Here is a 24499-nt window from a genome sequence, read left to right as displayed (position 1 = left end):
ATAAGCACTCCAACTTTGGTATAAACGACATAAAAAAAATGTCTCCAATTTGTGGCCTGACACAATTGGCATATAATGCAACAACGGGTGGCTCAGTCAACTGGTTTAGTAATAAGCCTACCTTTCTCTATGTAAATGATGCTGCAACCTTATAAGGTTATTTCTGCCCTGTAGTTTTGCTCCAAAATAATAGGCGAAACTTGTCATTTTGAGAATATAAAAATAATGCATTACTCAGAAAATATTTTTAAATATTTTGGCTTTCATCATCATTTATATTCAAAATTATCAAATGTTCCTTTATGATCAAAAATTTCAGCTGGGGAACTTTCTGAAATTTGGTCGATTTCACATGGAATGACCTATTAGACATTCAGACTTACTTTGGAAGACGATGCAAATCTGTATAATGTCAATCTTTGTCTTGAGAGTACTTTCAGTTCTTAAATCATAACCAAATATTGTGCAACCAGAATCAAGGACTTTTAACAAGGACAATTAAGCTAATCCAGGAAGAAAAAAGTGTTACATTCTCAAAAGCCTTACAACTTTAAAATGTTACACTACAAATAACAGCCTAACTACAAGGCCATTCATATTTTATCTCCTAAGTATGACTTACTACAAATTTTTATTTAGATTATTTAGGTGAACTAGATAAAACCTGCAAAGAACAAGCATGGTTCAAAAATAAAGCATAAGCATTTGTAGCTGATTCAAACAAAAGCTTAAGAACACCTACGTCTTACAGAATTAATAGCATTTTTATCATTCAGAGAGATGGCTTCACTTCACATATTACCTCTTAATGTCTTGACAAATATTGTCAAAACTATCGACTCATGTTATGTTTAAATAAAATGTAAAAGTGATTCAAGGCTTTCAGAGAAAATATGACATCAGATTTGTAATTCAAACTTGAATCACAACCCAGCCTTTGGCAGTCTCTCTTTACTAGGATAACATCATTCAAAGGACATTTGTCTTAGAAGCAAACCTCTCCAGTTCTAAAACACAAACACTCGCATTGTGCTCGACAGACAGAACAAACCCCAACAGTTGATCAAGCCCAAAGTGCAGGCGTCCTCTCCAGCGATACGTTAGGAATCCTACCAAAGTGACCAGCCCTGGTCCACAGCATTGACGGTCCCAGTAAATTCCTTATGTGTTACAGAATTGTGACTCACAGCTGAAGGGATTATTTTCATGTCATGTATTGCCTGCAGCACTGAGCTCTCACCCGTCAAAGAGCTGCCTCCTGGTGGAGTCTATTGCGCTGTTTATGCTCCGAATGGCCTCTTCAAGGGATGTTGAGACAAATGGATCCCCCTCCCTGCTCACCTCTGGGACTGAAAACACAATTACAAACACATAAATGCAATTTAAAGCCATGAATGTTGCATTAAGATTGGTAGGAAATTTGTATTTGCAGATAGAATGAGAAAAACAGTATCAGAGGCTCCATGCGTTAACCTGTGGTCAAAAGACAGTTTGCACTTCTTCCTTTTATTAATTCGACTGAATTCAGCATGGGCTGTAGCGTTTCTAAAGATACTTAATGGGTGTTTCTTCGCTGTCTTCGGCTTCGTACACTACTGGAACACTGTATTGGTTCAACTTCGTGTCCTTGCCTATGGGTCCCTCCTTTTTATGTATATATTAAATCATATGATAGTCTTCTATTGTTTGTGTCTGCATTCAACAACGTTACACAAGCACAGAATGCCCTGCATTTTATACCGTTTTTAAAGCAGCATATTGCATTCGACTTTGTGTGACTAGAATAGGTAAGGGTTACATTTATTTCCTCATCCCCAATAATAAGATACAAAGCAATATTTGTTCGTTATCCTACTTTGTAAAATGCTACTGACTGTATGACTTCGATATCATGGATATCAATCTTGTCTTACTGTGAATTAAGAATAACATGATACCCACATAGAATGTAAAATACCGTTATTTTACTTGATAAAATTGATAATATTGTGCAAAGAGTATATGGTCATTCTACGACTATCATGTAAGTCATATCATGTAAGTTATAGCTACTTACATAAACATCTGGACTTGCATATAACGGAACATTTCCATATGGTTCTACTACACATGTCTACAAACAACATAGAATGCCAGTGGGAGCTAGCCAGCGCACTCTCATGCACTTGAATTAATTTCTGGATTTTTTCCATTCATAGTCCGGGGCTTTTGTAGATCAGCATTTTTTCACTTTTCTTTCTGAGAAGGGTAAAATGGCATGTTTACCTATTTAAATGAATGTCAGGTGATAAAACTTTATCAAATCATAATCCTTACCAGGAATATCCTTTATTGTCTGTTGTTGTTTATGCTTGGGGACTTGCTATTAGCTGTTGTCTTTGCATAATTAATGAGATACATCTGTGCAGGTTTGGGGACTGTTTGATGGTTATTAATTAACATTTAAAAGTAATTGGGGGTAATAGTTATGTTTCAATTTTCATTTAATGTTAAATTTGTTGTTTTATGTTATGACATAGGTTTATTTTTTAGTTACCTTGGGTAAGATTAGTGTTCCATTAAGTTAGATGTGATCCGGTTTCAATCAGCAAAAGTTCGATCTATTGAGATTGCCAGTGCAAGACTTCAGTGTGATCATTATTGTCTATCAACGGCAGGAAAATAATGACTCACTGGGGCTAGTTATTTCTATCCAGTCAGTTCCCACGTTATACTACTTTAAATGTGCATGCCAGAAGCGTGCAAATTTTCATGTCAGCTGAAGTTCAGTTGAGGTGTGGGCTAAAAGTTGGAGGAGGGCCAAGGCTCCTTTGTCTTGCTTAGGTTAATTTCATAACTAACATTTTATGTATTCTAAATACACTCGATATTTTCACACTGTGTGTAATCTGGTTGATTGTAAATGACAGCCAATAAAAATACTCACAAGTGATTATTACTGTGATTTTTCTTCATATTTCATCTCAAGCATGCTCTTCACTGACATTTTTGTCCAGTTAACAAATACACAAACTTTTGGAAACAGTTAGGGCTTTCGATTTAACACGTTAATTTAGTGCAATTAATTATATAAAAAATAATGCACACATTTTTTTCCCGCAATTAATCATGCTCCCTGATGCATACGTAAATTCCGTAATAAAAGTACAGATTTTCCTACCATACGAGCAATTCAAGGTTGAAGTACGTTTTTACGCGCTATGTCAATAGGTGGCAGCATGCCTCAACAATCCTCACAAGCAGCACAGCCACAGAATAAGAACTAGTGTTGGGAAGATCGGATCATTTTACTGACTTGAATCTTTGAGTCTCGTTCAGCAAAATGAACGAATCTTTATTCAAGTCATTTCGTTCATTTCGTTCATTTGAGCAGAATTAAATTAAAATGTTACATTTTCAATAGCCAAATCCTCCCTAACAAGTCTACTTACGCAAACTTTGATTATAGTCCCAATATGGAAAAATTGATAATGCAGCCAAGGACAAATTATGAGAAACAGAAATGATTAGTTCACCTCTGGAATCTTCTTTTCCGAGTCGTTCGTTCTTTTGTCACGTGACAGCCGTATAGCAGCCATATGGGCATTGCGTATAGGACTGTCACGTGACAAAAGAACGAACAACTCGGACCAAAAGAGTTGAAAGGTGAACGTAACAACGAACAGAGGTTGCGCATTTCTGTTTCCTGTACAGCGCCTATGCGGTTTTCACGTAACAAAAGAACGGAGGATGCGCAACGTACATGCGCGGCCAACACAAATTGAACGAATCACTCTCTGAGACTACTCGTTCTTCTGAGTCACATAAAAGATTCGTTCAAAATGAATGAATCGTTCATGAATGACCCATCACTAATAAGAACCGCTCACTTAAGAGGAAGCAAGGAATCTTGAGGCGCAATTTTCAAAGTTTCCACTAGTTTTAACTTGACACCGTGCCCTAAAAATTTAGCGTTTATGATGCTGAATGCCAGTGAGACGTATCCAAACGCGTCTGTCTGAGGCACCCACATGTACATAGAGTGACAATTAAAAATAGCGCAGATGGAACACAAGAACACGTCCTGTGAGAACTGGACAAATTGACGAACTCAATGCAAAACAGATTGCTGTCAGCTGTAAGCTTGTTTAATGATATGAGAATAAAAGAAACAATTAATTGAGTTCTTAAGCCACTTTTTGTATTGTCTAATCAACGCTTTATTCATCTGCCACAATAATGCAATTTATTTCAAACTGAATTTCAATCCATATGATATATTTATTATAGGCCAGGCATATTAAATTAATAAATACTTTGAATTATTATGCATTATTTATAAGAATTACCTTTATTTGGCGGCCTTTCTCAGCAAATAATGATGTATGCGTTTAATTGCGATTAATAGTGATTAATTGCGATTAATTAATCAGCATGTCATGTAATTAATTTTATTAAACATTTTAATCAATTGACAGCCCTAGGAAAAAAAAATATTTGGGGAAAAATTGTTTAGTGTGGTGGAAATGACACGGTAAATGGTTCATGTTTCACTCTTTGTTTAGATGATCATAGTTTTAAACATGTAGTATTGTTTTATAATGGATTTTCATAGTTTATGAAATAATATTGAAAGTCTTGGCCTTGTAAAAAAAATACAAATAAAAACCCTGGGACATGAATGCCCAAAGTTGAAGAAACACCCTTAAGTCTTATTATTTAGTGTGCAAGATTCTGGAAAGCCTGCACATTGTTTATTACACTATGATAAACTAAGCAGTATGTCCATCTTTCCAAAATGTGACAGTAGTACACTGAATCGGACCATTTGCAATTATGAGTTGCAGTTTTGATGGTATAATTGTGATGTTTGGGGGTTATTCAGAGTAAGACATTTTTTTTTTCGTTCTTTAAACCTAGAAATTGGCCACATTCACTGCCATTTAAGTGCCTGAGATGCAGTCGATTTAGCTTAACTTGTACTGAATTTTAGGATATTCCTTCAAGTTATAATCTCTTCAGACATGAATGCCTACAATCTCAATGTAACTGCTGTATATAACTTGAAGGAATATTCCAAAGTTCAATACAAGTTAAGCTTAATCGACAACATTTGAGGCACTTAAATGGAAGTGAATGTGGCCAGTTTTTAGGTTTAAAGGTGAAATGTGAAGCTTATAATTTCATAAAAGCACTTAAAGTTTCTTCTTTTAAAACTCATGTATTATTTGAGCTGTAAAGTTGTCTAACTCAAAGTTTTTACAGTCGTTTTATGGTTTTGGGGTTTTTGTTGTTACGTCATCATTGTACAATTGGCTATTACTTTACACAGAAAAGGTTAATAAGTGTTTTTATCACACTGAAACCGTTGACATGCATATTGTTTACGTCTTGTGGCTATACTTTTGAAACAGTATTTTAACGTTTATGGATTGGGCCTATTTACTTCCATTATAATAAGTGCCTCACTGTAACCCAGATGTTTGCTTTTTTTTTTTTTTTTTTTAAAGAAAAGAAGGGACGAGTCTAAATACATTTTTATGGTAATCAACATTATGCCACAAATGCTATCAATTAAGCTTAACTTGAACCAGGAACATTCCTTTAAAAACAGCACATAAATAGGATTGTGTTCCTCAAAGTGTGTTCTTCGATTCTTAAACTACTACTACTTTGATTCCCCCTTCTCAATCCTTAATATCTGATTATTGTCTTGCACTCTTACCTTGAACAGTTAGAACCATGCTAGACGAGGAGTAGCCAATGGAGTTACGAGCGACACACTCGTATCGGCCCCCATCAGCAAGCCCCACATCACGCACCTCCAGATAGCCATCCGGATTGATATGAAACTTTCCACTCTCTGTTATCTGGACTCCATCCTGCAGATCAGGATCAGAGATTGTTTGATTGAGTCTGCTTACAATATCAAGACCGAAGTCATGGAAAAAGATGAATGGACAATGTTGTTGTGGATGGAGGCAGCCCATTGGTCTAACCTTGCTCCATGTGATGATAGGCGTGGGCTCACCCTGAGCACTGCACGGAATCTGGACATCTGATCCAGACTCCACCGTCATATCCCTTGGAGCATTTGTGAAAACAGGCGTTACTGATGATGTAAAAACATATGTTAATGATTACAGCGCACGGAAAAACAGCCACATCTATCATGTGAGACATGCACATACACATGTAGGACATGAGAAGAGCATGCACAGGTCAGAGTTCATGGAGATTGTCAAGGTTATGTAATTACAATGACGTCAATGAAAGGGCAAGAGGTTCTGTCTGAGAGAGGCATATGTGAGGCTTCAAGGCTAATTTTTGGTTTGGTTTGTTTAAAGAGCTTTATCTAAACATTTTAACCCCCAAAGTTAAGAGCTGGAGCTAGATGGGATCACTTGATCCTCTGAGGAGATCCGTAAAAAAGTAACGAAGTGCTAAACTTACATCTAGTCACAAATAATATAATGCATCCAACCGTATAATTGTGCATAGTTAGGACAGCAAAATAAATGTGCTTATCAACTTTTAAAAGGGAGGAGAAATTGCATCCCATATCTATGGTTGTTGAAGTCTAAGGGAGTGTGTCCACTCAGTCGCTATAAAATGTTGGCGCAAATGTATCTGTCTCTTGGTAGAAGCTAGCAAAAAAGTGTTGGAAGAAGTTAACTACAAGTAACGATGCTACTACTTAACTAAATTTTCAAACAGTGCAAAATTAGTTCAGCTATTTTCACAACAGTGTTGATATTTCAATGCAGCGAAAACCAAATCATTGAAAAAAAATCAGTCCTTTCGAACAGTTCATGTTAAGGATGTGCATGAGTAATTGACTAATTGAGTTCTCGTTCTGCATCAGCTATTCGACTATTAAAAACACTACTCAAAAGTATCGCAAATTGTTTTTCTTTGCACCTCTGCCAGCAGTAGGCAACGATGAATTATGCTGTTACAATTGAGTGTATTGGGGGCGCTATGGATATTTGTCGTCTATGTGTTTAGAGATGATGTTGGTGCTTATGGCCTGTGGCAATATTTTGATTCTTATTCAATTAAACTCAATTGGTATATTTGGTTCTTGTCACAGTCATGCATCCCAACGGATGAGGATCTGCTTTCATGGAGGAAAAAAAAAACGTGCATTAGCACAAGAATCTCTAAACTCTAAACATTGTCACCAATAGACTCTGAGTTGATGTATTTGCTTTGCATGAGGGGCGTAACTACAGGGAGGGCAGGGTGGGCAGGCGCCGTAAGGCCCTGGGTTAAAAATTGCCGACAGGCGATGAAAAATGACCGAGGTACCCCTAGGAGGGGGCCCGACAGGTTCTTTGCACTGGGGCCCGTTAGATCCAAGTTACGCCACTGCTCTGCATATAACCCAATTGGTGTCAGTATAATTTTTTAATTGGTTTCTATGTAAGCTCCGGGTGAGTGTAAATAATTTTGACTATTCATACATTAGTTTATTTTCATTAATGCATATTTTATATATTTATCTTTTTCCCCAAAACATTTCACAGTTTGTTGAAGCTAGCTTATTTAGAAACCATTTTTGGTAACATTTGGAAATAAAACAAAATACAAATATCATACACGTGTCATTATTTTTGATTTTTTGTCTACATTTTAATTTATAGAAGTAATAAATTATTCGTTTTTTTATGTGAGTACTCGACTACAAAATTACTCTATAATGCCCATCCCTAGTTCTGTACATGAACCGGTTAAAATAAACAACTCCCTTATATTTAGTGTTGGGAAGTCCGATTCACATAATTCACATAAATGATTCACTTGAGCCCTGTGCAACCTTAAAAGGGACCTTTGCGCTCTATTTTTAAGCAAAATATTTAGTGTAGTGCTGCATTTTCTCACTATATTTCGATTGAGTTATATAAAATAGGGTGTTTTCTAGTTTATTAGTATATGTTAAGTATAAATGTAGGCTCAATTTAATGTTGTCAACCTATTTGTTTAACCCTTACAAAAATTAACCATGGTTTTACTACAGTAATACTGCAGTATCCATACAGAAACTACAGTTTTAGTTTAGTGATGTTGCAGTAAACATGACTGTAGAAACCATGGTTAATGTTGTGGTAACTATGGTTTTACTACAAATACCATGGTTACAATATGGTTAATGTAGTAAAACCATGGTTAATTTTTTGAAAGGGAATGTCACCCTAATTAAATATACTGTATAACTATCAGGTGATATTATTGATTCCTTCTATCAGAACTAATAAGTACTGTAAATAATAATATCATCAGATATTTATCCAATTTATCTAAACTGTTATTTTTTAAATAGCTTCCATGTAGCCACTCTCTACAGCTGTTCTACCTTCACTAATTGCACATTAGTAGTCCTCACACAATTGTTTTTTGCATATTTTTTTGATTTGCACACTTTAATTTAATAACAAAAATCCATTAAATTGAATTGTGTAATTTTAAACTAAATTAAATTAATAAAACGTAAATATTTCGTTTATTTCGTTTTTTATTCAATTCCATGGAATTTTGTTCTCACATAAAAAAAAATACATATTAAACACATTTGTTTTTGAGTGCACAACTACCAAGTACTGTGAACTAACTGTTCACTCTCTCTCCATAACTCTCCCCATTTCTTCTGATATTTTTTCCTCTTCCCGTACGTCTGTTCTAAATAAAACCGACCATGAGCAGCGCTTATGCCTTAGTTTTGAGTAAATACAGGCGGTTGTTATGCAGCGTGTTAACAGCCATTACAACATGGAAAACATCTCGCCATGTCGGAATTTCAAAGTGGCATGCTTTTCTGGCTCTTCCACAAGCCTGTAATAAAGCTTAAGAGGTGGTTTGAAGGCACTTACAGGCAGGGACCTGGTCTTACGTCCCTCATTGACACTTTATGTTCTTCTAATTGTAGGCTATGCTTGTGAGCAAATGACAAATTAGTTTATAAAGCCAACCCTCCTTCCCTCCTGTTAATGCCATGTCTAGTCTTGTTACAAAAGAGGCCTCACATTCAGGTGTCAGTGAATAAGGACATATTTGTTTTTCTTTTATTTTTGTTCTTTCAGAACACTGTTTAAACGAGGAACTGACTTGCTAAAAAGTTCATGTACATTCAGTACATTTACATGCACTTTAAAAGATTTATTTCACTCTGACTTTAACAATAACTCATCTTTCAAAATGTAATGTAAAGGCTTTAGTCTGACTAAAGTCGTACCAGTCTGATTTTTGCGAGGTCGGACTAACAGAACTAGATAACGCAACTGTAGCTCTACTTTGTCCAGCACGCATACACTTTAATCAGACCACAATTGACTCGCCGTTGTGCGCATGCTCCAAAAGACAGGTGACGGATGATGTGTTTTTAACTCTGCCTATTTGTTGCCCTTTCTTCAAATAATTGAACGCATTGTGTCATGTATACTTGGACAGGCAGATGAAGACTGTAGCTCGACTATCCAAAATCCAAACCCACTGTAGCTCCATTATAACTGCGCACGTAAACGTACAGACCCTAATAAAGAATTCAGTTGATGAGTGTTTACAGATATATGGTTTGCAGAACCATTACAGCCCACTTCTCTTTTAACATTACGATGGACAAAATAACCAGTGTTGGTGAGCCTGCCCAGGGTGTATACTGTGAATGTTCTCACCGGTTTGCAGGATGTTGAGTTGAACAGCTGCTCTGGCAGTGCCAACAGGACTGACTGCCTGGCATTCATACTGGCCCTGGTCATGAAGAGCCACGCGGCTGATCCGCAAACTGCCCGTTGAGAGAACAACATGTCGTCTGTCATTTGGCAGAGGGCTGCCTGTGGTAGGAGAACAGAGTTTCAGTGATTTTGCCACAAACTTTGTGAACAACTGATACACTGACCAGTAACTCAATAGTCTTTAAATGCGTTTAAAGGAACGTTCCAGTACAAATGAAACTTTATTGAAAGTGTCTGTGGCATGCTGTCTATTACCACAAGCAATCATTTTGACTTGTTCCTAAGTTTTAAAAGGGTCGTTGATGAGGTCATCTGATATGATAAATTCTTTAACAAATCTAGTTTAAAACACATGTATCAACAAGTTCACAGTTCATAGGAATGTAATATTTGTCTCCATACACATTTGTTTCCTATTTTTGTCTATGTCTATATATATATATATATATATATATATATATATATATATATAAATAATGACTTAAAAAATGTCAAGTAATGTTACCATCAAGTAAAAGGTTTTAAAATACTTTCTTTGCTTCTGTGAGTTTATAGAACTTAATCATTAATTTACCAAAAGTTTTTAAACATGTTTCAAGAAAAAAATGTTTTTTTTTTTTTTTTTTTTTTTACAAATATCATACATTTTTTAGTCCTAAATATTTACTCTAAAAAGTTTTAGTTACTCTGTTTGACATTAAAAAAAAATGTAAGCCTTCTCACAAAAATGTCATTAAATTGCATTAAATTGATAAAACAAATTACAAGCAAAAACATTAGAAATGTTGCAATTTATTAACACTGTTTGAAATTAGTTTTATGTTTACATTTGTAATAAAATTACATTTTTACCCAAGATGGCAAAGCCGTATTTTCAGCTCTCTTTCAGTCTACTAAAAAAATCATGTGTCACATAATCCTTAAGAAATCATTTAATGTGTTAACTTAGTATTAACATATTTGTTTTTGTTAGAACCGTTAAAATGGTAATGAAGTGTGGAAATCGCAATATAGTGTCTTTTTCCAGCTGAGGTAATGAGTACACTAGCATTTTTTTTTATAAGTTAATTTACACTTGCAAGTCAAATTTCAGTTTTACAAATAACCAAAAAGAAACATATTTCTCCTCAAATTCATCAAACTATTTTTCTTTTGAAAGATATTCCATGCACTTCTGTTTAGAAAGAATTTATCTAAATGGGACAGAGAAAGAAGTGGACAACCCAGATGCACAAGATCACAAAGACAAGTACATCAGAGTCTCTAATTTGAGAAAGAGACTCCTCACAAGTCCCAAACTAGCAGCTTTAATGAACAGTATATGCAGAACGTTTGCATTGCTGCAAGTAGAGGATTCTTGGATGAACAGAAAGTTTGAAGAGTACAGCATTGATTTTAAAAGAAATAGTCAATTGTAACATTAGAAATGCCTCTACTGTAATTTTTCAATTATTTTCAATCAATTTAATGGATGCAATGTCAAAATATAGCTGCAAGCAGCAATGACGGGCCCAAGCACAACTGGTCCATTTCCACCCGGTGGCTTTCGGAAAACAATGCAAGGTGGACACATGCATTTGGCTTTATTCTAAACAATTCTAAAGCAATTTGGATAAATATAAGAGGACTATTTTAAAGTCTGTTGTAAGAGCCACACTTCCTGCTGCCAGGTGGTGGCACTATGACCGTGACTCAAAATAGTCAAATCCATGTGATTAGCCCCCAAGACTAAACATACATCTCAATTTTGATCTAAAGATATGAGACACTTCCTGTTTCCCATTTTCACCATTTATTTAACCCTTACCAGCCGGAGCGTTCAAATTTGGGAACAACTATTCCCATGGTTCCTGTCTCAATATCTTTGCTGTCCAATCACAATTTTATTTCTGAAAACTGCCAGATACTCATGGCAATATAAGCTAAAAGCGGTTACTGGGCATGAATAATAAATGTATCATCATCAGCGTCATCCTCCATTTGCCTGGGCGGAGCCAGAGAGGATATGCCGGGAGATTACCTCCAGTGTTGGACTTACTGCTTCAAATTGAAAACTGAGGCAATCTTTCGAGGTAAGACAAGTTATTTAACATGTGTTGTCAATATTGTCTACTGAAAGTCAAAACATTTTAGTTACGAGGCATTTATTTGTTGGAGTAGCACTAGCTTTTTCTGGAAAAAGTCATCGGCAAGCCTCTTCTTTTTATATAAACATTTTTGGCAGTTTCTGTGAAACTTGCTAAATAAACATTAGCTAGCAATACTATGTTACATTTTAGCTAAATATCAATAACTTTTTTGGCCAGTTCTGTCACTTGTGAAAAATCCGCCTGAAGTAATGTCAGGCACAGAGCAGACGCTGTTCAGATCTGCCTGGAAACTGGCCTGCTAGTTAGATAAGTTATCTAGCTTGTTCATTTTCCCATGTAATAAAAAAAATGGTAGATATCTTTCTATAATTTAGCACACAGACATGATTTTAAGTTGTGTGTATAATTTAGCTCACGGACGTGATTTTAGGTTGTGTGTCTAATTTAGCACACAGACATGATTTTAGGTTGTGTGTAGCTTCCTGTTCACAAGCAAAGTGTGAGAGGGCTGTCTGCAGTAGGACAATCTGGTTAGTCTGCAAGCCTTTGGTGACTATTCAGTGTACGGATTTGTGAAGAACACACTGCTGGCTACCAATTGTTGTACTTTTTTCTGTTGTAGAGATAGATAGAGACTATGGCTCCCTGCTCAGCACCCTCAAGAGGAGGAGGCAGCTGACTGCTGATGAGCTTAGGTTCATAGCAGAGGAGGACATGGCTTATGAAGGCATGAGCACACAGGAGGAAGATCTGCTGGACCAGGAACTACTGCAGGAATACCTGGACCACAAGGAGATGGAGGATGAGATGGAAACTGATCCCCAGCCATGTTTACTTGTGTTGTTGTCCTCCCCTCTTTTCTCCCTCTCTGCTCTCCACAGGTATTGCAGTTGTTGAGTATTTATGAATTTATATATATTCTGTTCCTGCACTCTTTATTAAAAATTTATTTACTGTAGATAGTTCGAAAGTTTGATTTTGCACGTTTTGCTGTGTTATTCGTGTGTAATTCTAATGTTCAAATTAAATAAAGTGTGTGTTTTATTGAACACATAAAATTTATATTTCAGTGTTTGTGTCCTTCAATTTCAGATGCAATCTCAATTTATTATTACAGGTGCTCAAAAGGAGTATTTGAGGAGTGGTCATGTGAAATGTATCTTAACATTCTAAATGTTTGTTTTTTCCATTTTCCCACTAATCACTAGAATGGTCATAACTTTTAAACAATAGATTATATTTCTAATCTGTCTGCTATTCTACATTGCCCACACAATTATGTATATTTCATACACTAAGTTTCCCTCTAGCTTGTAATTAAAATGGTTGAAAATGCAGTTGTCTGATGAAGTATGGTGGCCAGGGAAATTTCTGTAAAAATTGCTGTGTGAAATCTTATTGATAAAGGATGATTATCCTTAAATAATCATACATCTATTTATATCATTTGAAAGCCCTAGTTCTTCTCTTCAATATGGTATATACAGTTCAGGTGTGTGATGTTATATGAATATGAATGTAATATGAATATTGATATCATATTCTGGCACAGAATGGAATTTTCGGAATTTTGGGCTCAGGCTTTAAAGGGTTAATGCCTCGCCATGGCAACACCATTAGATACATCAAAAATCTGTTTGTAATTTAGCATCTTCAATGTCTTGGAATAATGATGTCTAAATGTGGTGACAGTCTCATGAATCATCTAGGAGGAGTATGTAAAATTTCAGAGACTGCAATATTCAAAAATTCCTGTTGGGCGGACCTAATGAATATATTAATGAAAGTTGTCCGGCTTGATGAGAACTATGAATGTACCAATTTTGGTGACTGTAGGTGAAAATGGGGGAGCTATAGAGGCTGTCTTACACAGACATTTTAAAGGGGGCATTACAGAGCCCCCCCTACACGCCCAGAACTAATGGCCAACGACTTTGATGTGTGTGCAAAATTTAATGAAAATTTTATCACGACAAGTGCCTCAAAAACACCCAATTATAGGAAGAAAGGAATAGTAAAAAGTATTGCGTTGCCATGGCAACATTATTTATGATATAAAATATCCCTTAAATTTACATCAGCAGTGCCTTGCCATTTCTTTTCTTCGAAAGTATTTTGAAGAAATTCATGAAAACATAAGAGGGCTATTTCAAAGTCTGTTAAAAGTGCCATACTTCCTGCTGCCATTTGGTGGCGCTATGAATTTTCACGCATGTTAAGTACCCCAAACTTACCGAAAACCTTGAAAAGAATAATAATAATAATAAGAAGAAATATAGCTGCAAGCAACGATGACGGGCCCAAGCACCATGGGTCTATTTTCACTCATTGGCTTTCGGAAAACAATGCAAGGTGGGCACATGCATTTGGCATTTTACATTATTCTAAACAATTTTGAAGCAATTTGGGTAAATATAAGAGGACTACTTTACAGTCTGTTATAAGAGCCACAATTCCTGCTGCCAGTTTGTGGCACTATGACAGAGAACCAAAATAGTCACATCCATGTGATTAGCGACCAAGACTAAACATACATCTCAATTTTTATCTAAATCACACATTGCACACTGTTCGATACATCAAAAATATGTTCGCGATTTAACATCTTCAATGTCTTGGCATAATGTTGTCTAAATGTGGTGACAGTCTTATGAATCCCCTAGGAGGAGTATTTAAAAGTTCAGAGACTGTAATATTCAAAAGATCCAAAATGGCCAACTTCTTGTTGGGCGAAGCTAATAAATAAAATTATGAAAGTTGTCCAGCTTGATGAGAACTATATATATGTACCAATTTTGGTGACTGTAGGTGAAAATGGGAGAGCTGCAGAGGCCATCTTACATGCCCATTTTAACCCTGTTAACTGTCACTGGCCAACAGGTGGGCTGTTTGAGTGTGGCTATAAAACAAATGCTTTGTTTTATACCAAAACTTCATAAAAGTTCACAAACCTGGTATCAAATTAAAGCTTAAAAACTTTAATCTTCTGCAATTAGAACATTACAGTGAAAAAACATATTTTAAAATATTAAAAGTGTATTTTTAAAACATGCGACGTGAGCGACAGTACTTATGTTTCATGTTCTCTGCTTATGATCTGATCCAATGATTAAAGAAAAAACAACAAACATGCATTTCATTGTAAGGGTCCACTGATGAAAATGCAAACAAACACATCAGATTGGTTAAGTAACATTATTGCCATCTAATTTAAGTTCTGTTAATATTTTTGCATCTGTGATTATTTGGCAGCTTTAAATCACCTGAAATGTCTGCTAACATTATGCCAAATGTTTATAATGGAAGTGTATTATTCAAGATAAGCTTTTATGTATGTAAATATGTTTGATGCTATTTGTTAAAATAAATTTATACATAATATAATATAAATGTGAATCTATCTATCTATCTATCATTTGTGGCGAGTAGGGCGTGGCACAGTGGCATCGGGGCACAGTGAGGCTGTAGAGATAAATGGTAAACAAGTTCCACCTGTGCGCCACACTGGTCTCACGTTCCAGGGAGGAGTGGTGGGAGTATTTAAGGAGAGAAGACAGTGGCAGGCGGGAAGAGAGAGACACACGGAGCTGTGTGTGTGACTGTGTGTGAATATTGACTGCTGAAAAGCAAGGCTGTTGAGTGTTGTTGAATGACTTTGTTTATTGTGCTGAAAAGCATGTTTATGTATTGATGTACACTGAAAAGTGTGGCATTAAAGTCTTATGTGGATTGTTCTCCCGGCTCTTGCTTCCTTCTTCATAAGAAAGGCAGAGGTCTGCCACATTTGGTGCCAAAACCCGGGATCTGGAGGAGGAAGGCGCTGTCATGGAGTCCTCGCCACTGGCTAAAGATTGCGATGCCAAGGAGAATCCCGATCCGGTAGTGCTGGAGCAGTACGTCAGCCGGCGACCGAAAGGGGGTCCAGTGCCATCGCCCGGCGTCGCTGACGGAGGCAGTGCAGATGGCTGAGGACTGTTTGGCAGCGTGTTCGGGGGCCGGCATGCCCATCTCTCTCTCCTCTCTCTTTCTCGGTCTCCTGTTCTTATTCCCAGAAGCCATTCTGCAGCACAGCGCCCGAGGCACTGCACCAACACTCCCTCTCAAGAAATGGGTGAGGTGGGGGGGTATGTCACAGGCCCAGTAACTCCCCAGCCTGAGTTTGGTGATGGGGTATGTGGTGAGCAGGGCGTGGCCGAGCAGCATCGGGGAGAAATAAGTGGTAAATGAGTTCCACCTATGCACCACACCGGTCTCGCGTTACAAGGAGGAGAGGCGGGAGTATTTAAGGAGAGAAGACAACGGCAGACGGCGAAAGAGAGACGCACGGAGCTGTGTGTGTGTCTGTGTCACAGTGACCGCTAAAAAAAGTATATATATATATATATATATATATATATATATATATATATATATATATATATATACACACTGTATATTCATTTTTAATTGTGAATTTTTAATTGTATTGAAGATTATATTGTAATGTAGTCATTTACCATTTTTATATATCCTTAAAATTGCTTTATATTAAATTAACAAATGTAATTTAATGCATTAGGTGTTAAAAGTTGGTCTAAGTAGAGTTTAATATGAGTACAGAAGTCATTTAGGCTTGTAATTTCATTGCAATTATGTGGCAATAGGTCTCAATATCTTTTATTGTTGCATTTTTTCTCTGTTCTCTTTCAAAATAAATAAAGTACACTATTTAAATACCCTTAAAATTATGTTGGGAAAACAAGAACATAAATTAGGTTAGACTACTGCATGTCCGCCCATAGAATAATCATTAAAAGCAAAAATTACCAACTGGTAACCAACAAAGAACTATTGTTCCTCGACGTTGCCATAACGTCGTCATGATGGACTGGCACAGTTCCAAAGTTATGTTGTGGCAATGAATCCAGGAATTTCACTTTTTCGGTTGTCACAACGTAATCAGTTACGTTGCTACGATGAAAGTTTGATCATCAAATTACGGTGCAGTTAGGTAATGCAAGAAAACTTATCTATGGTTAAAATAGATGTACAATAAATCTGTAAGATAAAAACACCAATGAGGATTCAATAATTAGGCCTGTTGCAATTATTACATTGTCTGATATTTAAATCTGGTATATGGCCATATACAAACAAATACAATTAGAGTTCATATATTTGAGCATTTATGTACACATTTAAATTCCACAAATGTTTAAAAAACATGTTACATATACATAAGTGAAATGTTAGGGATTCTTTGTATAAATGCGGGTTTTTGTGTCTCATTTGTAGCACCTAGGGTGAAGATTAAGTGCTATCTGTGATGTAGGTGTGCTGTCTGCGGCCCCGTGAAACTTTAGAAGGATTTTGATAGTGAAAGCACAATGTGGAGGAGACGCCTACACTGTTACTATGGAGATGATACAATAGCTGCTGTGCATTTGGATATGTTGTGACTGCTTCAGGCTTTTCAAGCATTTCTTTTGCCAATGTCAAACATTAAGGAAAGCGATGGGATTCCCTCAGATTTGCGTTTTTTGCTGAAAATTTGTGGGAATTATAAAAAATGGCAAGATACCGCAAATAATGCAGAGATTGGTTGAATTTGCAAGACTGCAAAATCAGTTGTGTCTAGAAGGCATCCCTCTTTAGTCAACTTCTCGCACATGCGCAGTCTGTTATGTATAGTCTAAGTATGTGTAACTGTGTTCATCAGTTAACAGTTTATCAAAAGAACGACATATACATTTAAAGATCAGTTTAAGATGGCTAGCAAAATAACAACGGCATGCTCATGATACACAGTGTCTGAAGTCGCACAGCAAGGATGAGCGCTAGTAAAAGATTATTTTAAATGGTCTGTTTTGATAAAAAGTCATATTTGATCAATTCATGCTCTAAAATAAATATTTAACTTAATAAATTTGATAACTTCATCTCTATGTGTGCTATTGTCAGTCATGAGATATTGTAAGTCAGTGGAAAAGTACATCAATCAGCTCCGGTAAAAGGGGTCTGACTGGGTGGTCTAGTGGTAATTAATTCGCTCACTGCATACAGTGCATCCGGAAAGTATTCACAGTGCTTAACTTTTTCCAAATTTTTTTATGTTACAGCCTTACTCCAAAATGAATTAAATTCATTATTTTCCTCAAAATTCTACAAACAATACCCCATAATGACAACGTGAAAGAAGTTTGTTTGAAATCTTTGCAAATTTATAAAAAATAAAAAACGGAATAAATCACATCTACATAAGTATTCACAGCCTTTGCCATGACACTCAAAATTGAGCTCAGGTGCATCCTGTTTCCACTGATCATCCTTGAGATGTTTCTACAACTTGTTTGTAGTCCACCTGTGGTAAATTCAGTTGATTGGACATGATTTGGAAAGGCACACACCTGTCTATATAAGGTCCCACAGTTAACAGTGCATGTCAGAGCACAAACCAAGCCATAAAGTCCAAGGAATTGTCTGTAGACCTCCGAGACAGGATTGTATCGAGGCACAGATCTGGGGAAGGGTACAGAAAAATTTCTGCAGCATTGAAGGTCCCAATGAGCACAGTGGCCTCCATCATCCGTAAATGGAAGAAGTTTGGAACCACCAGGACTCTTCCTAGAGCTGGCCGCCTGGCCAAACTGAGCGATCGGGGGAGAAGGGCCTTAGTCAGGGAGGTGACCAAGAACCCGATGGTCACTCTGACAGAGCTCCAGCATTTCTCTGTGGAGAGAGTTGAACCTTCCAGAAGAACAACCATCTCTGCAGCACTCCACCAATCAGGCCTGTATGGTAGAGTGGCCAGACGGAAGCCACTCCTCAGTAAAAGGCACATGACAGCCTGCCTGGAGTTTGCCAAAAGGCACCTGAAGGACTCTCAGACCTTGAGAAACAAAGATTGAACTCTTTGGCCTGAATGGCAAGCATCATGTTTGGAGGAAACCAGGCATCGCTCATCACCTGGCCAATACCATCCCTACAGTGAAGCATGGTGGTGGCAGCATCATGCTGTGGGGATGTTTTTCAGCAGCAGGAACTGGGAGACTAGTCAGGATCGAGGGAAAGATGAATGCAGCAATGTACAGAGGACATCCTTGATGAAAGCCTGCTCCAGAGCGCTCTGGACCTCAGACTGGGGCGAAGGTTCATCTTCCAACAGGACAAAGACCCTAAGCACACAGCCAAGATAACAAAGGAGTGGCTCCGGGACAACTCTGTACATGTCCTTGAGTGGCCTAGCCAGAGCCCAGTCTTGAACCCGATTGAACATCTCTGGAGAGATCTGAAAATGGCTGTGCACCGACGCTCCCCATCCAACCTGATGGAGCTTGAGAGGTCCTGCAAAGAAGAATGGGAGAAACTGCCCCAAAATAGGTGTGCCAAGCTTGTAGAATCATACTCAAAAAGACTTGCGGCTGTAATTAGTGCCAAAGGTGCTTCAACAAAGTATTGAGCAAAGGCTGTGAATACTTATGTACATGTGATTTATTCCGTTTTTTATTTTTAATAAATTTGCAAAGATTTCAAACAAACTTCTTTCACATTGTCATTATGGGGTATTGTTTGTAGAATTTTGAGGAAAATAATGAATTTAATCCATTTTGGAATAAGGCTGTAACATAACAAAATGTGGAAAAAGTGAAGCGCTGTGAATACTTTCCAGATGCACTGTAAGAGGGTAAAGGTTCTAATCTATCCATATGAAACTATATATATATTTAAATTAAAAAAGATTGCATCCGCACCTCAGAGGACATATATCTTGAGTGGGGACACAATTGTTTACATTTTTCTATGGGATTCGACTGTAAAAGAGCGCAAACTGAGGAACTCGCAGCAACGAGTACCTCAGTATGCAGACACAAATTTCATCATTAGCACAGTCCACGTGGACTGTCCGTGTGAAGCCCAGATTTTCTCGACACGTGGACAGTCCTTGTCTGTGCGAAAAACAAAGTATGTCCGGGTGTTTTAAGCATTTCACTGGTTATTTGAAGAGGGAATCACTTGTAGTGGCCATTTCTTGTAGTAGTTTTGCAGGACGCAGACCGACCCTTCTCAGAATTTCAGCTTTTAATGAGATGGTTACACCACTTAGACATTTTTAACTTTAACCCCAAGATAAAATATCAAAATTAGTTTTGAACTCAGAAATTGAAAACAAGTCCATCATAGTAGAGGTGTATTTAAGTAACTGTTTTGTGTGTACTGCATGTATTTTTGAATAACTTAACATATCTGTAAAAAAATTTGCATCAAGTTATTGTCCCCAAAAAATAATAAAAAACCGTGTTTACAGTAAAGCACTTACAATGGGGCAAGACTTCTGAAGGGTTTTAAAGCAGAAACAAGAAGCTTGTATTTTATATATATATATATATATATATACACACACATACACACCACAACATTAAAACCAGCTGCCTAATATTGTGTAGGTCCCCCTCGTGCCGTCAAAACAGTGCCAACCCGCATCTCAGAGTAGCATTCTGAGATGATATTCTTCTCACCACAATTGTACAGAGTGGTTATCTGAGTTACTGTAGACTTTGTCAGTTCGAACCAGTCTGGTCATTCTCTGTTGACCTCTCTCATCAACAAGGCATTTCCATCCACAGAACTGCTGCTCACTGGATGTTTTTTTGTTTTTGGCACCATTCAGAGTAAATTCTAGAAGCTGTTGTCCCAGGATCCCAGTAGATCAGCAGTTACAGAAATACTCAAACCAGCCATATGAATAAATGGCTTCATATGATCACTATCCTTAAATTTGTGCATGATCAGTCATATTTTCAAAATCAATGCCAAAATTGCACAATTTCTATGTAGATGGTTATCATACCATGTACATTTGCTTATCTACGGTATTGACAAAAAAAAATGCAACCAGACGGAGAATCTCACCTGCACCTGCGCATCTCCTTTCCTCCTCGTCAGCCTGTCAGACTCGTCAACTTGCGCCACACACATATATATGCAGCGGAGAAAATGTCAGAGAGAAGTGAGGGGAGGGGGTCTGACATAAGTGAGTGTGTGTGTGAGTTAAAGCAGTGTTTCTCAACTGGTGGGTTGCAGTTCTATTCAGACTGGGTCGCGGACAGCAGGGAAAGAATAATGACATGGTTCTCCCATTGAAGATATTTCGGCGGCCGTCCAAGTGATAGCCTATTTAGGACTGCCGAGGCAGATTTAATGATCAGCTAAAGGCTTCTCATCTGCACTTTCGCACGAGTGTAACGAAACCAGCTCGTGCTAATGATCTGCTCTTCTCTCTGGAGCGTGCGCGTGCAACAACCGGGCTTCCCTCGATATTGCGGAGTGCAGACCTCAAAACTGATGGGACCAATTTCAATTCTAGTGAGACTTTTCTAGTTTAAAGCGTTACAGAGGAAGTCAAGTCAAACCCATCAAACAGCAGGTAGACCCGACATGCCAAACAGCACTGAGGAGGAAAAGAGCAACACTGTGTTATGCGCTAATTTGTTTTTCATTATGCATCATCACCTTTACAAAATTGTTTCACTACTTTACATTAGTAAAAGTAACTGTTATATATGACAAAATGTTATAGTTTCATATGAAATAATCTAAAGGTAGAATCTATTAGACCTCATTTTATAACAACAGTGGCAGTTGTAGTTAAAGTTTCAAGATGTGTTTCAGCTAGTATTTATTTTTTCATAAATACTATAATTTGTTATTATTATTACTATTTTTTAAGACTAGCTACACTGACCTAACCCTGGTTATGGGGAGCCTTTTCTCCTGTGTAATATGTATGTTCTGTTTGAATTATGTTTGGAAATTAGGAAACAAACAGGATAATAATGGGCTCATATAAGTAAATATGCTCTTCAATTTTTAAAAGGGGGGAGAGAAAACTTCCTGTAGAATTTGTTGTTGACATCAACAACAAAAATAATGTCACTTGATGCATGTCCTTGTACTTGAAAACCAAGAACAAAACTATACAACATAAAAGGAAATGCGACCCAGGATACATTAAATACAGGTTACGTTTTTACTATGGTGGGTCGCCACTTTTTCCGATGTAAAATCTGTCCTGAAGCAAAACCAGTTGAGAACTGAGTTAAAGGTACAGACAGGAGCAGTCTGGCTGTGCTGTCGCGCACCTGCAGTATATGTTAATTGTTAATAATAATCATAGGACATTATTTTAAAATCTCACACAGCTGATGTTATTATTCATTTAGTAGTTAATTTAACATGCTATGCTAACATGTAAACTAACATGCTTTAGTTACATAACATGTTATAGTTATGTGCGTTTTTTGTTTTTATCATATTAATAATTCAGTTTATTATTTTAATTCTGTTAGCTTTCTTATTTATTCTATTTATTTTATTCATTTTCAAAAGGGAGACTTTTTTTTACACATACTTCCATTAAAAAAAAATGGTTTCAAGTTTCAATTATAATAACCAAAAAAATAAAAAAAACAACCTTCTGTTAAGGGTTAAGGGACTCCTTTAAAGGTCATTGTAACTGATAATAATAATTGTGTAATACCGTTTACTGTGACACCATGATACCGTGATATTTTCTGAGACGGTTATCGTACCGTGACAATCTTGCAACCCTAATAAATAGATACTGTATATATTTGAGCTGTAAAGGTTGGCAACTAATTTTATAACAATTTTATGTGTTAATGAACATTATGCCACAAATGCTGTTGATAGAGCTTAACTTGTATTGAAGCCAAAACATTCCTTTAACCTTAACCTAGAGCATTATCTAATTACTGATGTTTTGTGTTAAAATATTTACTATGTTATAATTCCAACATATGTGTATATTTGTGTGCAAATATGTATTTTATATGTCTTAGAAGACACCTATTGACCTGCAAATGTCAGTTGGTCCATTATTTAGAAAATAAAAATGCTGAGCAGACTTGAGTTAGAATGTGTGGACTCCACTCTCAAAAATCAAAGTGACAAGGTGCCGTTATGTCTTCTCACCGCCGCGTGTCCATGCTATGACGGGCTGAGGGTAGCCGATGGCCTCGCAGGGAAAGTCCACTGTATGACCCTCCAAAACCGATTGATCCTGAGGGGTTACTGTGAACTGCGGACGAGCTAGAGAGAGAGAGAGAGAGAGAGAATTATAAGTACAGTATATCTGCAACAATTGATCAGCCAGTGATCAGAATCGTTAGACATTTGCTTTACATCAACGTGATTAATCACGATTGATCATGTTAGGTGCGATTAAAGCTAATTGCAATGCAATGCAATTGTCACCTACAGTGTTATTACACTTGAACCTGAATGTGTGGCCCTACCTATCATATCAACTTAACTTCACAATAACATAATGTAATAGTCCTATGTAGAGCCCGAACAATATGTGATTTTTGATACCGATACCGATTTTAGAGAGGGAAAATTCACAGATTACCAATATGGTGGCTGATATAATTAATTTTTGAGCTGGAATGAAAACAAACCTTTTCTATGTGGATTGTTCACCGATATTGCACCGATATGACTATGCAAAAGTACTCAGAAGACTGCTTTCTTAAACAAATATTTTTATCAAAGAATATTTGACATTATTATTTTACATTGTCAACAAATTCTAGATATGAACTGAGAAAATAAAGAATAAATAAAAATACAATAAATAGCTTAAAAACATCAGTACTGTATGTTCAGTATCAGTCAATTGATGACCATTTAAATAAAGAATAAATAAAAATAAATAGCTAAATAAACATCAGTAGAACTGTTTAGTATCAGTCAAATAGTGATGGGAAGATTGGATCATTTTACTGACTTGAATCTTTGAGTCTCATTCAGCAAAATGAACAAATCTTTTTTTCAAGTTATTTCGTTCATTTGAGCAGAATTATATTAAATGTTACATTTTCAATAGCCAAATCCCCCCCCAACACGTCTACTTACACAAACTTTGATTATAGTCCCACTAAGGAAAAATGTATAATGTAGCCAAGGACAAATAATGAGAAACAAATGATTAGTTAACCTCTGGAATCTTCTTGTCTGAGTCGTTCATTCTTTTGTCACGTGACAGCTGCATCTGCATTGCATATACGGCTGTCACGTGACAAAAGAACGAACGACTCGGACCAGAAGACTCGAGAGGTGAACTAATCATTTCTGTTTCCTGTGTGAGCAATGCATAGCGTACATGACTTTCACATGACAAAAGAACGAACGACTCGGACCAAAAGAGTTGAAAGGTGAACTAATCATTTCTGTTTCCTATGCAGCGCCTATGTGTTTTTCACATAACAAACGAACAGCGGGTGTGCAATGCACATGCACGGTCAACACAAAATGAACGAATCACTCTCTGAGACTACTCATTCTTCTGAGTCACATAAAAGATTCGTTCAAAATGAATTAATCGTTTATGAACGACCCATCACTACAGTCAAATGCTGACTATTTGAATACTGTCAGCCGATTAGGGGCAGGTTGTAAAACAAGAAGCATTTACACTTGCCAAGTCATAATATAAATGGTGGCAGCGGTGTATTCTGCTATACAAGTTCAGGGGAAACTTTCAACGGCGGAAAACCAGACATGTTTATACATTAGCTTCCACTCAGCTGACAAGCAATGAAAGTAGTTACGTGATTAGCTAGTTAGCTATAAGCTCGTTGTCACGGAGAGTAAAAGACGGATCAGCATTGCATCTCACCAACGAGGTAACAACGTAGC

The 24499-nt window shown here is 36.9% G+C and overlaps 1 protein-coding gene across 1 annotated transcript in view; it reads right to left on the bottom strand.

Moving 5' to 3' along the window:
• Positions 1–24499, bottom strand: part of LOC127410926 (peroxidasin homolog) — a 120664-nt gene that overhangs the window by 15706 nt on the left and 80459 nt on the right. The window contains exons 11-15 of the mRNA XM_051646178.1: positions 22772–22888; positions 9651–9809; positions 5979–6091; positions 5705–5861; positions 1241–1349 (exon numbers count right to left, since the gene is read on the bottom strand). Coding sequence (XP_051502138.1) covers positions 1241–1349; positions 5705–5861; positions 5979–6091; positions 9651–9809; positions 22772–22888 — 655 coding nt within the window. The remainder of the gene's footprint in view (positions 1–1240; positions 1350–5704; positions 5862–5978; positions 6092–9650; positions 9810–22771; positions 22889–24499) is intronic.

Source organism: Myxocyprinus asiaticus, chromosome 20 (assembly GCF_019703515.2).
Source record: "Myxocyprinus asiaticus isolate MX2 ecotype Aquarium Trade chromosome 20, UBuf_Myxa_2, whole genome shotgun sequence".
In the NCBI taxonomy this organism is placed as follows: domain Eukaryota; kingdom Metazoa; phylum Chordata; class Actinopteri; order Cypriniformes; family Catostomidae; genus Myxocyprinus; species Myxocyprinus asiaticus.
This window is presented reverse-complemented; position numbering and strand designations above follow the sequence as displayed.